General features: G+C 42.0%; 1 protein-coding gene across 2 annotated transcripts in view; it reads right to left on the bottom strand.

Annotated features, from left to right (window-relative positions):
• Nucleotides 1-13,279, bottom strand: part of nova2 (NOVA alternative splicing regulator 2) — a 90,379-nt gene extending 77,100 nt beyond the window's left edge. The window contains exons 1-2 of one of the 2 annotated variants that reach the window (XM_034230570.1): nucleotides 12,366-13,279; nucleotides 9,790-9,858 (exon numbers count right to left, since the gene is read on the bottom strand). In XM_034230570.1, coding sequence (XP_034086461.1) covers nucleotides 9,790-9,858; nucleotides 12,366-12,522 — 226 coding nt within the window. In that variant the 5' untranslated portion in view covers nucleotides 12,523-13,279. The remainder of the gene's footprint in view (nucleotides 1-9,789; nucleotides 9,859-12,365) is intronic. The other variant, XM_034230571.1, reaches the window with a different exon arrangement.
• Nucleotides 13,280-15,692: the final 2,413 nt, after the last annotated feature.

Below are 15,692 nucleotides of genomic sequence, written 5' to 3' on the forward strand. Positions count from 1 at the left end.
CCATGGCAACCATAACAACAAAAAAGAACTATCAAAACATCTTGAACCTATGCATGGTGTAAAGTAACAGACTCCATTCTGATCATTGATTTATTTTGCATTTAGAAAATACGTGTGCTTCTAAACTGCAGTTTTCCGCACTAGGAAGGCATCAAAATACAAACATATTGTTGGACTCAACATGAAACAACCCTGCAGGTCTCCAGAGTTGAGTTTGTTAACAGGGTGATGGAACGCAGATTGAATTACACTTTGCTTTGAGCACGTTTAATAACTGCCATGACTCCATTTTTGGTTTAAATCTGAAAATATAATAAAGAGCTGAGCTGCACTATCTGCCCCGTCCTCCCCCACTGCACTACTGATACTGTTTACAGAACTGTGATCAACATTCCTCCACTTGGATCTGCTGTTTTTAAAAGCCTCTTACATGTTACAAATAAGCAATGCATCTCTTTTTCTCTTTGTGGTTCCAAAGTAAAGCTATCAGACTGTACTCTGAGCTCTATAAAGCAGTGAGTCACAAACCAGTGTGATCAAAATGCTGTGTTATTTATATTTTCTACCAATTAAGCTAATATCATTAATTGATTGGCAAAAAAACTAAGCAGAAGCATGAAAGCAGGAACAAAACAGAACAAACCCGAGTTCTGTCAGTCCAACGGATCATGGTCAAATACTGGAAGAGACATGAGTGTATGTGTGACAATACAAGTGGATACATTGAATACCTTTTTAAGTTCTTTAACATTTGATGTGATTTCAGTATGCAAATAAGCAGTTTTATTATTTGCAGTAGGGGAAGAAGTTGAGTAAAAGTAATAATATACAGTGTAGAAATACTCTGTTACAAGTAAAAGTCCTGCATTTTAAATGTAACTTAAGTAAAAATGTAATGACATACAAGTACCAAGAGTAGAGTCAGTATTGTGTATAATGCATTATCTAAATTATATTTTTGTATTATAATATGAAGCTGCATGGTAGCTACTAGCTAGTGATTAACGTTAAATGAGAGTAAAAAGTCAAATATTTGCCTCCAAAATATAGTGGAGTAAAAGTGAACAAAGTGCCATGAAATGGAAATATGAAAGTACAAAAACTTTAGTTTGATACTTGTACTTTACTTTTCACCACTGCTTATATGAAACATCCTGTTGCCAATTGTAACCTCACCATCCCCACTGTGGAGAGCACAAAGGAAGCCTTTTAATAATGCTGATGTTGAATTGATCCTGCCACTCATGTCAGTGTTGTCCGCCTGATCCGGAGTGAACCCCGCCCACGCAGAGCAGAGCACCGTTTGGTTACCTTTTTACCACCGTTCCAGAAAAAAGCCAAACCTCATTTCTCTCCCTGTCACAGTTGCAAATTCTAATTATGTGTAATTATACCCCATGTTCCCTCCAGTGTGTCATCCCACGTCCCAGGTGTGCAGGTGATACTCATGCATGTCAATCTACCGGAGCATAATAAGCAGCCGCGGGCTCCGCTCGACACGTCCGACGCATCAGTGTCAACACCGACTTCAAAATCCGATAGAGGTCACGAAACTCTCGCCCACGCCATGCTGCCTTTCACAGCTCGGCAAATTAAAAAGTTATGGTGAAAACTAAACTTCTTCCTCGTGGCAAAATGTCCAGACATCTGGTCAAATACAAATCTGTTCACAAGACTCAGTAGAAAGTCACTGATTCAAAATGTATTTTGAATGTGGAGATATCTTTTTATATAATGCAGAAAGGTTTTTGTTGGTTTCATAGATAGTATTTCCTTAAAATCATATTATTATTTTTTATATTTAATAGTAAATATACTCCACTGTGTACCAGATGAGCAATTGTTATAAAATGGAAGCATGTTGGATTTATTTTTTATTTGTGCCCCTATTATTTATTATTATTTTTCCTTTATTTTTTCCTTTACTCTTTGGTGTGATTGAATACAGACACTCTGTGTTGTGATATATGCATCTATAATGTTACATATAATTTGAATCTAAAGGGAAGTCATTTATGTTGTTAAACATTTATTTACAATTATCCTCAGGAAAAAAGTGGATATGAGGTTAACCCTTGGAACATGGAGGTGATATTAGTCCACTGTGGAAATAACACAGGGTGTGTGTGTGTGTGTGTGTGTGTGTGTGTGTGTGTGTGTGTGTGTGTGTGTGTGTGTGTGTGTGTGTGTGTGTGTGTGTGTGTGTGTGTGTGTGTGTGTGTGTGAGAGAGGTTAATGTGTCAGTATGATGTGTGCTGTCTCAATGTTCTCTGCTACTATTTTCCACACTTGTTGATATGAAGCATCATCAAAGATTCAGCGTCTCAGCCTCTCGTGTGCAGCGACTGTCTCAGGCTGACAACATAATGGCCGTGTACATTTTCAGTCTAAGTAAGAACAAGAAAAACACCGTAATTACAGATGTGGTGATTGTTAATGATTACGTCTTAATGTTTTAGCTTTCAGAAAGTATGCAGGGAGTACTTTGTGTGGTTCCTAAAACCATGCAAGACACTCGGGTAGGTAGCATTTCAACTATCCAACCGAAAACCAGCCGATGTGGCCAACCCCACTTCAAATGACAGTATTTAGCTAACCCTAACCCTAACCCTAGCAGCTCTAAAGATGCTTTATCTGGCGAGAACGTCCCTGAGATGACCAAAAAAGACAGCCCTATTTCAAGCTATCTTAACACTAGAACCGCCAGAGGTCGCTGAATACCTAAAACCGCCAACGGGTCAAATTTACCCGCTATTGATTTGCAAGGTACAATGTTCTTTTATTTATCATACAGATCAGTGAGTTTTGATCGCACAGGGATGAAACTTATACCAATAGAATCTGTGGACTCTCAGCTTTTCATATTATATAGTTTGTGCAGATAGCATGAAGTATAAAATATCGCTAAGAGTGCTGATTTAAACGCTTGGTGTTAGACTTGTGTTTTGGTTAGGTACAAATCTCTATCTCTCTATCTATCTATAACTATCTGTAATGTTCTGTTCTATGTTCATATAATTGTCTACATAAACAGACGACGCGGACTACTTCTCTCATTCCGAGTGTCCATCTTTATTCAACTGGCACGTAACCTGCACACATGCATTACGTCCTCAACGTGAGCTCAGTCATCCAAGATCTTGTATTCTCCAAGATGTTACACTATCTATCTATCTATCTATCTATCTATCTATCTATCTATCTATCTATCTATCTATCTATCTCTCTCTCTCTCTCTATCAATATATCTATCTATCTCTCTCTCTCTATCAATATATCTATCTCTCTCTCTCTATCTATCAATATATCTATCTATCTCTCTCTATCTATCTCTCTATCTATAAGGAACCGCAGTAGACAAAAGGCGTTGCTATAGCAACACATCATGTTTATGCTGCATTTTCTATGAGGTAAATATTACCCGCTGGCGGATATGGGTATAAATGGCAATTTTTTTGGCGATTTTTTCAATCTCACTTCCTATTGACAATTTTTAACAACAGAGGGTGCTATATAACACACTTTCAGGAAAAGTCACGGACTGGGAGACTATGTTATGTTATGTTAATATGTTATGGAAAAAAAGTTACTTACAATCAAAAAACAGCTGCGGGTAAAATGTACCTGTTGGCGGTTCTAGTGTTAAAATAGATGCTAACATTGTCACATGTATATTGTATTCTTTTCATTTTCTAACTTTTTTTTAACCAAACGAAGTTAAAGATAACTAAAATATAATCACTGTGTGTGTGTGTGTGTGTGTGTGTGTGTGTGTGTGTGTACATGTAGATATGGTGTGTCCACAGCTGTGTAACTACAGGGTTCCCCACAGGGTGCAGGGATGATGTTCTTTGTTTTCACTACTCTAATAAACACACTTGCATACACAGAATCATATTTCCATTACTTTAGAGGACATTTCATTGACTAATTTTAATTTCCTGGAGATTTACCCACGATAACCACTACTTTCTCAATGCAAACCCTAATGCTAACCCTAAGCGCTACTTTCCCAATGCTAACCTAGCCCTAATTGCTACTGTCCCAATACTAACCCTATCCCTAAGCGCTAGTTTCCCAATGCTAACCTAGCCCTAATTGCTACTGTCCCAATACTAACCCTAGCCCTAAGCTACTTTCGTCTTACCCCTTCCCTCACCTTAAAACAAGTAATATCCTAAGTTGTAATGCTTTACCTGATGGCAGGGGCGGACTGGGACTAAAGATCAGCCCCGGAAACTCGACCGGCCCAACTCGATACCGCTAGTCAATTGTCAATGGGGGGGGGGGGGGGTTCTCCGGTATTCCCAATGGCCAGTCCGCCCCTGCCTTATGGGGACTTGCCTTATGTCACAAATAGAAAACTGAGTCCCCACAATGTAATTACACGACCACACACTACACACACAGGAAATGTGTTTACCTCTGTGTGTAAGACTGTGGCCTTCAACTCCTAGAAAGTTGGAAGGAAGTTTAGCAGCACAAGCGACAAGGTCAGAGAGTAACTGCTCTACTTCATGCTCTGTGTTCGCATGTTGTAGAAATGTCTTCATAAATTCATCAAGCTGTAAGTCTCTGTGTGTGCGTTTTCATGTTTAAGGCCCGGTGGGTCAAGAAAGGGGGATTTGGGATCGGGGGGCCAGGGGGTTCTGAGACTTAGAGGTCGTTCACAATAAATAATAAATGGTCCTCCACAACGACATAACTGGATGAGTAAACAGTGCAATCTGTTGCTAAGACCCCTGTGGACCAACAAGCCCAGAATAGGCCCTCCATGCTCGGGGATTGGAGGCTCAAATCCTGGGATCTGGTGTCCATGGGCCTGCAGGGGCGGGGGGGGGGGGAAGATAACAAATCCTTTCTCATGTTCTGTTACTATTCCTCACACGCTCTACTCTGATAAAAAAACATGCCATCTACATAGCAGAAACAAAGGGTATGTCGCGTTAGTTAGGAAATTACAGTCAGTTAACTATACATTGGTTCGATGTTCACAAGTAGATGGTAAGGGATAGATATCTGTGTGTGTATTGAATGTAGCTGATTCAAAGTTACACAATTGTTTAAAGGTAGAAGTTGGTGATGAGTAGCTTTTTCAAAAGTGTTTTAGTCCTTTTTTTGTTTCACATTTAACAGTGTGTGTTCAAACTTTGTAGGTTTATGTCCGATTGTTGAAAGCTCCTTGCCACCATCACCAAGAATACATTCCTCTGACGTTTGTGTTAGGGAACTCTCTATTTTGAGAGGAATACTCGTCACTGATGCAAATTCTGTATGGAGTAGATTATGTACATGATTTGAATTAACTACAACAAATTACAATTGTTTAGTATTAAGGTTTCTTCTTCATACAATGTTGGTTTTGGACATGAATAATACATTTTGAATTCACACAGGCAGCACACTCAATTTGCCCGGGTATTGCAGCTTTTCATGACGGTTTAATCATTCTAGATGTGCTATCACTTTGGAAGGTTTAACAATTGAAGGGAACCTCTGAGCAATTCCAAAACTGTCTTTACAAACTAAAATGGGTCAAATGTACCCGAGCGGTCCAAACCAGAATCTGGTGCGGTTTTGTATAGACACTTCAGATGTGAATCCGACATTAGGGGGGGGAAAGGGGGGAGGGCCCAACCCTGCTGATGAACGGGGGTACTGGTATGGAGGCTCATGGGACTTGGAAAATATTCATCTCCTCTAAGCAGGGAGAGTTAAGGGGGGGGGGGGGGGGCAGGCTTTGTCTAACACACCCCCCAAACCCTCTGCTCTTTTGTTGGGAGGTAGCATTCACACACACACACACACACACACACACACACACACACACACACACACACACACACACACACACACACACCCACACACACACACACACACACACACACACACACACACACACACACGTAAAGCTCTCCAGCAGAGAGGCTTTGACCAGCTGTCTTCGCTCTGAAAGATGGCCGTCGTCACTCATAAACCCAGAAGAGCTTGCAAAAGGAAATATCTCTATCTTTATCATTCTCTGGTCTGCCTCTGCAGCGGCTATATTTCACTTTTCCCACGTCATTTACTCAATTTAGACTTGACATTTTCCACAATGAGTTTGAGCCAGCGCGGACGCTCCAATTTCTCAATCACAAGATTCAGAAGCTGCGAGCAGACAACGTAAAACCCTTACATTTCTTGGGGAAGAAATGTAAAAAAGAGTCAAATGTATAGATACAGGTACAGCCTGTAGAGAGTGACTTCTGATTAGTAATATATCATTCCTTAATGCCACATATCCAGTTTCACCTAATCACGAATACGTGTACAGCAGCATAGAAAACTGTGTTTTGTTTTCATGCCAGCAACCCCCTTCTCAGTTGTTTTTATGTCCACAAATCTTTATAAAGAAAAATAATGAACGGCTCCCTAAACTAAATCTGGAATTCTTGAAACAAATACAAATGTACAGACTGGGTCACCTAACAATGGCAAGGACGGGGTTATTCCTCCATCTATTTATCATAAATGAGAAATCGCATAGAAGAACAACATCCTGTTATTTAGTCTGAATAGAGGTTAACCCAGAGCCAATGAAATGCCTTCATACTGAAACAAATTCTATCATCTGCGTAGAAATCGATGCAGACATGGTGGCTATGCTAACAAAGATAACTAAAGCAGCCGCCTCTATATCGCCCCCTCAGTGTGTGTGTGTGTGTGTGTGTGTGTGTGTGTGTGTGTGTGTGTGTGTGTGTGTGTGTGTGTGTGTGTGTGTGTGTGTGTGTGTGTGTGTGTGTGTGTGTGTGTGTGTGTGTGTGTGTGTGTGTGTGTGTGTGTGTGTGTGTGTGTGTGTGTGTGTGTGTATTGTTCATGGACCAAGGCTATTTCAGAGTCGGGGGCCCTTCCAGTCGTCTTTTCTGTATTGGCCCTTTCATCGCTCCCTTATCCATATTCATCACCGCCCCACTCTCGCAACCTATCAGCAACCAGAAAGCTGTGACCGGCGCCTCGCTCCACCAATCGCACAGCTTCCTTTGTGGGAACATTCCCACCTCTCAGCGCCTTCACCCCACCCTGCACAATGGCTGCTTTTTCATTTTATTTGACGCAGTGGTTTGAAGAAAAAAAAAAAACGGAAGAGGAGAGGTTGTAGGAGGAGAAGGAGAGTCGAGGCTACCTCTGCCCGACGGCGACCGCAAATCGATCGACAGCCTCGGAAACGGTTGCCGAGCGAGCGTCGTCAATGGCAGCCCGCGATTGATGAAGGGGGTGGGTGGAGGATGAAATGATGGGAGGATGAGGATGAAGGAGGAAGGGAGGAGGAGGAGGAGGAGGAGGAGGATGAGGGAGCAGTCGTGACGGTCTGAACCAGAGCATGATTAGTATGGATGAGGAGGAGAGGAAGATGGGGAGAATGGAAGAGGAAGAGAGGGCTCAGAATCGAGAGTGAACAAAACAGACGAGTCGCAGGGGAGGACGCCGTGTTCTGCATCAGCGCCTACCCAAACACACTGTTTCAGAAAACTACTGCTCGACGAACTGATTAACCATAAAATTCTGCATCATTATAAAAAAAAAACATCTCAACAGATCTGATTATTTCATGTGTTGTAGATCACACTGTTATAGGGTTGGTCGTATTTATGACCGACCCCTCTCGAATCTATTTCCCAGTGTTCAAACAAGCCAAATACGGAGCTTGTTCCTCCCTAGTCCCGACAGTTGATCAATGCGAGGAAGGCAGCCCTCCTTTGTATGGACGTCCCGAAATGCCGGAGCAATGCGAAACACTCGGATCAATAGCATCAAAGGTCCTGTCTGACACAGTGAATACCCCCTCCACAGCATGTTGGGTTGGTGCATGCACGTGTCCATCTGCAGAGCAATAATTCATCGACACACCCCTTTAAGTCTCGAATTAATCTCTGATTTTTGCAACTCAAATCAGACGAGAACACAAAGACAAACCACACACACACACACACACACACACACACGTATAAATCTTCCGCTAGTCCCCTAATGTCACTTAGCAAGGACATCACCCCCTCTTCCTTCCATTTACTAAATGAATGTATTACATCGAGAGAAGAGACCGTAAGTACGAGTCAGCAAACCTTTCCCCTGATTGTTGAACCTGTAGGCATCACATGTTCTGACCACCTACATGAAGATCGGTAAAAACATATGATTTATTCTGTTTGTGCTTATAAAGATCAATGGCTTACAAGCAGTTTATTATTAGACTGCGGCTGCTGTTAGAGACCGAAGTATCAGTATTGGTTATAGTACTCTAAACAAATACCGGTTTGTAGTGACAATGGAGAGCGTGAGCCACCCATGAATGTTCCCACCAAAAGGTAACATTTTGTGATAAAATAGGGAATTATTATAATTTTGTTGCTGAGAAATGCTAAATAATATTATAATGACCTCCAGTTTCATACAAAGAAGAAAGAAAAGATCAACAATAAAAGGTTAAGTAAATGTTTTTAACCTTTCAACCTGTGTGTCAAGAATACTGCATTTTAAATCTTGGCACTGAAACCACTCGGGTACCTTTTTTTCTTTAATGTATTTTTCTGTATTGTCTTGTTTCCTCCTTCTGTTGAGTATCCTTAGCTATCCTTATAATATTATTCTTATATCATTTTGACCACTCTAAGCTCAACTCTTACACTCTAAACTCTCCTGAAGGCTTAAGGATATTCCCATTTTAATGTCTAATATACTTCTTTGCAGGAAAATAATACATTGTGTGTCAGTCTTTTCTCCAAATAAATGTATTCTTAGCTAAAATGTAACCATGAAACACTGAACCCTGATTGGCCGACAGCTTGAATTATGAAACAACTCAAATATTTAATTCAGCCAATCACGATCAATCTGGCTTTGAAAATGATCCAAGTATAAACCTCTGAAACTAAAATCAAATATTAACAATGAGCTCATTAAACGCCTCTGATCATAAATGTACATGATTAGAGAGAAATCCGAATTCCTTTAATGTTGGGGGGATGGCATGCTGGTTCGGGGTGAGGGGAGCCATGGAGATAAGAATGGGGTTTGGGTGGGGGGATTAGAGGGCCGGTCGGGATGCAGCTACTGCAGCTACTCATTGATCTTTTCATCTTTAAGACCTTCAGCCTTTATGAGACATTGCTGTGATTTATGACCCCCGGGGGGGTTACAGCGGTCTCCTGTCGTCCTCTACCTCTGACAGCTGACCAACTCCTTCTCTAGCCCCTCATTCAAACACACACATTTGAATAAACCCTGCACACAAACCAGCCACAGATATAAAAACGTGTCTTCAGTTAAAACTCCCTGTGAAGAAGAGAATGGGTTAACCCTACAGTCATGTGACATGTACTGACAGCGGTTGCGCAGCGGGCACTGCAGTATATCACACTTGAAAGAACATTTCTACATTACATCAGTAATCATAAAGCTTTGGCGACATGGCTAGCATGAGGTCAAAGGTCATCAGAATTCATCTGCACAGCAATGTTTCATGTGTATCATGACAAAATAATTTGTATAAAAAGCATGGAAATGGATGTCATGGAACTGATCACATGCAATAGAAACAATGTCAGCATGCATTACCCTTGATCATGAGTAGAATATGAGGGTGTTACTTTAAATCCTATTTAGGCAGCATTAAAGCTTGTCATTAAAATTCCCCTAAAGATTTAGATTGCAGGATTTGACCTTCAGGAACACGACATGAACCACTCCTGCATTGAAGAAGGTTAGGTTAAAAAACAGGTAGAAGATCAAAAGCGAAGTCTCTCTTACCATGAGTCTCAGTTTCTTGTTGAGGGAATACAATGCCTTCAGTTTCAAAAAGGGGCTGCAGGAAGGCCACTACAGAGAGAGGAAGCACAGGGGTGGGGGTGCGTGGTGTAAGCTAATCATACAGAGAAACAACCATTGTTATGATCTCTTAGCAGCACTTTCTTTTCAAATCTGCAGAGCAGCGTCAATATATATATAAAGACAAAAACATACTCTCAGTGAAAATATATCTTTCTCTGCATCGTATTAGTAATGAAATGATCATTTAGGCTCATCTCATCTGTGTAATCTGATTACAGGCAGTCTGTAAGAACAATAATGTCATTTACACAAAGAGACGTTTTTTTAAAAGAGAACTGAATTGAGTTTTTCACAAAATTCTGCAACCAAGCTCTGATCCTCTGTTCATCCTAGTGAAGTGTGTGTGGGAGCCACTTTATTTCCAACCATCTCATCATGAGCCCGATGCTGCCGGCTGAAGGAGGGTTGGCCTTCCTCTCTGCCTGCTCGGCCGTGCTCATCATCATCATCATCATCATCATCCCAACGAGCTGTCTGTTCAGGCAGGAGGATGGGGTCCCTGGGGGCCGCCAGGGCTTTTTGCATACAGCAGGAGGAGACTTTAGTGCTGCGAGAGCATCGATCTGTAGTTAAACACAATCGCTAACCTGCGGCGAACCCCTCTTCTGCCGAACACTCTCTCTGTTTAATTATTACCAGCTGTCATGTTTCTGAAGCTGTGAAAAATGACCCTCCCCTTGTTTTCTGTTTTACTGAAAAGGAGCAGGTCACACAATAATCTAAATAAATGTATTAGTGTCCGGACCCTGTGCACTGTAAACCCGAAATAGCTACTGTACATGTTCCAATTGTTGGCAACCAAATTAAAGTGTTTAACAAGTTATCTCAAATATATTTAGTTACTCTGAATGTTTTCACTGCCATGAAACTAACTTAAAAAGAACTTAAGATAAGTGTACAAACACATTCCAATGTCTTCTTTTGTATTCTGTTGTTTTATTAATTCTCTAGTTATTTTTTCTAATCATGCCATCCTTTATTTTGAGGACAAGCGACTCAACTCAATGGGTTTGTAGTGAATACATTACAGTATATATCACAGCTGCTTGCATTAAGGTAAATCCCCCATAGTGGATTGCTTTCTGCGGGAAATCTCTTGGCCAGTCCTTTAAATAATTGGGGGGGGGGGAAATCAGATGCCATCCAGTCATGTTAAGAATCATGGAGGTTCTTCTCTGAAAAAACCTGCAGTAAAAAACTCTTTGCATATTTCCTTAATTCATCTCGGATTATTTATTTTTTTGACACACATAATTTGTCTTGAAGTATACACTAACATTAAATCAATTTCCTTACAATCATACATGTTTAGGTTGAGTTTTAATTAATACTTTGTAGGGACTGCTGTGCCAAGGAAACATATTTCAGGCTAAATTATGTATATATTAACATGAAATACTGTAGAGTCTAAATAGATCAAATTAACAATTAATAATTCAAGTCCTATTTTATGCAGGTCAATATTTGTCTCAGTCATGTAAATGACATATGTGTGTCTGTGACTCTTAAAGGAACAGGCGTCCATATTATGCTCTTATTAACGGTCTAAAGTTACAGTTAGGCCACCTACATTATTATTGGAACATTTGGTTGTTAACACATTTAAAGGTGTAGTGTGTTTGAATGTCCATTAATGGGTGCATGGCCAGGATAGAGTACTGATGGTTGTAATGCCGGGTGATGAGAATGTTTGGCGCATGACAGCATGTAAACAAAAACCAAATATGGTGATTACCATGGTGACATATCCATAATTCATCCAACCAGAGAATAATGAAGAAACATGATTGGAACATTTACAGAAAGAGAGAGGGGGGGGGGGAAATCTCCCTTCCAGCTGCAGGTTATTAGAATCAGGACAGCAGAGCATGATCAGAATACACACACACACACACACTGACATGCTGCAGTAACACACAGACTGTCGCATTCTGCTCTCTCTGGCTCGCCACGGGCCTGCTGTTAATGTGAGTCCGCTTGTTTATCCGCTTGTGTAATTGTACACAAAGCGGCGATGGGGGATGATGTGTGAGATTATCACAAGGTCATCCGTCGGCGGGATGAGAGCCTGCCATCACGCACCAGCCCGATCTGGCTTTCACTTGTTTACATCCTCATTCTGGCTCCAGCATGGCCGCTGTGGCTGCGCGTACATTTTAAGACGCAATAAAAAAAACACCCAATTCGGCTGATCTAAGGAGGCTAAAACAGGCAGAACGTGAGCGGCTTCCCTCCAAATCCCCCCTCAGCCACTCGTATTGTTCCACCGAAAGCGGCGGCCCAATGTTATTATAACCCTGATTAAAAAGCGGATCCTTCTTTGTTTAGCATTTTATATATATATATCCCTGCGTAATTGCAACACACATCTATGAATGTGAACTGTAGCATGCCACTGTGTGTGTCTAGAATCAGATCAACCTGCTCTCCTTTCACTGCCTCAGGACGAACATTCAAACCCGAACAGCTCCCCGCATCCCGATCGGTGCCCTTACCTCCTGTGTTTGTGCGTTTGGTGCTGCTGGCCTCCGTGGGAGTCTCCAGGGGTCTTTTACGTGAGTCTGGAGGGTCGGACTCCATGTGTGGTTGTTGATTGTGATGGTGAGGATTTGAAAAAATCCCGTTTTGCTGTACTGCTCCGCCGGCCATCATTTTCGAGCTTGCTCTTGGATGCTTGGGCTGCGTTTGCGTTTAAATCCCCCTTTTCCCCGTTTTGTTACGCAGCGTAGCCGTGCAGATGAGTCCTTGGAGAAGGCGAAAGCGATCTGGGAATTGGAAAAATACGCCTGTTTCTTATGGACGGGGGAAGGTTAGCTGCGCGTTTCTCCGTGGTGCGCCGTGCGTACCGAGATGCTGCGCAGGGACAGAGAAAGAAACGGAACGGCGGATGATCGAGTCAGAGGGGGGAGCAAATCCGGAACCTCTGCAGATGGATGATGATCTAGGCTACTGAAAACGTGCAAATGGAGCATCAATCTTCCATCAAGCTTCTGATATGCGGGCTAGGATATGTGTGTCATTCCGCTGCAAATACATAAAAGAGCGTACTCATATCAGGCAGTGCAGGATGGTGGCGCTCCTCCGCAACAATAAATAACAAAAAACAATACCGAAAGACAAAGAGGCGAAATCAACCGGAGAAAGAAGAGAAAAGGTCGGTGAAGCAATACAAAAAATCCGGTGGGTTATTGTAGGCTATCAGATAATTTCTTTCTTCTTATCCTGTCCTGGCTCCGATCATGCAGACACCCCGGGGTGACGGACGGTGACGGTGGGTGAGAGGGTCCGGAGACGCGGAGTTGGAGGAACACAGAGAAAGAGACGAGGTTTTTTTCTGCTCCTTCTCTCGGTGAAGATGCTGCAGTCTTGCGTTCAGAGCATCCCTTCTCTGACTGGCTGCGCGAGGGAGCGCAGGGGAGCGGCTGACGTCACAGGGCCTTGAGACGCATTCAAATGCATCCCGTAAAATCTGGTTTCCCACACGTTTAAGTAAAAGAGCGAATTGTCTTTGTGTTGTGTTGCTTTTTCACCGCAGAAAAACCATCTGAGGATATTACTTAGGCTATGAAAGGCTAGAAGTATGTGTTTTCTATTATTTTTCTTTTGGTTTAGCCTACCAGATCAAGCTTTTATGCAGTTTAAAAAACAACATTGGATTTAATTAACCTAGGCTACATCACTTCAGTGATCTTTAATCATTTAGGGGCTTACGATTCTGCAGGTTTTCATGCAAATGATTTACACAAAAGATACATTGGTGTGCGGTTAGAGACGTTGAAGTGTCTATCAAATAAACATGTTATCTTCAAAACAAAGGTGTCAGTTAAATTGAAGCGTGGTGAAGACATAAACAAAAACAAAAAAATATATATAAAAGGTCTTCAAAATGTGATTTTAGGAAATGTAAAAGGTGTACTGGTAGGAGATATAGGTAAATATGGCGGGTCTGGCAATAATGCATACTCAAAAGAGCGTTGCAGTTGAATGAATGAAAAGTAATCCAACATTAACAGTGAAGACAGAACACTTACATGGTCTTACTTATTGGGCACTTTTTGGGTAATAAAAAAAATAGTAGGCTAAGTTTTTTTTTGGAGCCTAAATTCTTCTTAGACAATGCTTATTAGTTTCTTCTATAATCTCATTTATTATGACAAATCTTTCTCAAAGCTTTTTCCTTATTTAGTTAACATTTTGTTGCTTTGTTAGCAAAATACTTTTAACAAATTATTCTTCTTATATCTAAAATGTTGGGAGAAAAATAAGCCATTTAAACAAATGGTGGGGTTATGGCCACAGCTTCTCCATTGTAAATTACACCTATGGTTCAAAACATAAAATCCCTAGCTCACAGGCAGAACCAACCAGTTAATTCCGATGTTCCATTAAGGCATCGTGAGAGAGAAAGAGAGAAAGAGAGAGGGAGAGAGAGACGCCTCAGTCGAGACACGATTGGCCAAGGCTGCATTTCTCCGGCAAAACGGAAAGGACACACATATATTCTCCCGACGGTGTCACATGACGGAGTGGAGAGGATGCGGCTCAGTCGGCGGCTTTTTGCTCCGTTACAATCCCGGCAAATGCAATTATGTCCAAGCCGGAGCCTGAAGGTCCCTGCGCGGCAGTTTGAAGGTCTGTAGCTGATGTCAGAGGGCCACGAGTCTCCAACTCACCTGGAGCTCTGCAGGAGGCTCTGGCTTCAATTTACATACGAGAAATCTAAATTAAATTTGTGACAGTTGAAAGAGTTAGTTGTTATTAAAGTGTAGCATTTAAACAAAAATATAAACCAATTTGATTTATTTATATCTGTAATTATTTTTCTCATTGTGATCCAATACATCTCTAATTAGACAATATCGCACCTTAGACGATGTGATCCCTGCCGGGATGCCAAAATAAAATGACATGTTTATGCATGGTTATAATGCAGTTCTGACACTGAAAACAGCCCTATAAAAGAGGAAGCATAACGCGTGAGCCCCCGGCCTGTCTCACCTGTCCCCTCATCTGCTGTGTGACCCACCTGTGTGTGCTGCGTCTGACATCTCTGCGTCGCTCTGCCTGCATGTGAAGAGGGATCCTCCAGCACTGTGAGCTGTCTGAGAGAGCTACACCCGCCTCAGTCTTTCTCTCTCTCCCTTTACACACACACGCACACACACTCACACATTTGGCATATTCTCACACACGCTCCGAGACACACGCAAATACCTTCTACTCCCTCTCTTCTCCTCTGTCCACTGCTGTACAGATGTGGTGCGCCCTCATTCCCTCCTGTAGATTGTAGTCAAGGTGACATTGTGCTGCCTGTGCACACACACACACACACACACAAGAACACACACATAGAGAGTCGCAGCTTTCTCACACTATTTCACATCGCCATGAGAAATGCACCGGTGAGCCAGTCTCCTGCTCTGGAAATACGTGGCAAATGTGAGGCAGATGGATCCCAGGCTGCAGTCTCAAACTGATTCTGCACCAGAGAGTAAAAAGGCCTGGGTGGCGGCACCTCATTGTACGAGCCGCTCTGCACAGTGTGTGGAGTGAAGCATAGCCGGACACGAGCATTTATGCATTTGGACGTGAGAAAAATGTGACCTGAACTGTGAGGGTCTCACGCTGCCAGGCCGTCCAAGCAGCTGCTGCAGCATATGGAAAAAGTGAAGTAGCCCCATAAGCAGTAAAGCACACAGACTAGCAGCATTCTTTACTTTTTATTAGGCTGGAGCTGTGAGCAGATGTTGGTGGTATGGTTTTTCAGAGATTTGGTTCTGCAAACTACTGCTCAGCTTTGGACAATATCCTTGAAAGCAGCT

The sequence above is a fragment of the Gymnodraco acuticeps genome, unplaced genomic scaffold (assembly GCF_902827175.1).
Source record: "Gymnodraco acuticeps unplaced genomic scaffold, fGymAcu1.1, whole genome shotgun sequence".
In the NCBI taxonomy this organism is placed as follows: domain Eukaryota; kingdom Metazoa; phylum Chordata; class Actinopteri; order Perciformes; family Bathydraconidae; genus Gymnodraco; species Gymnodraco acuticeps.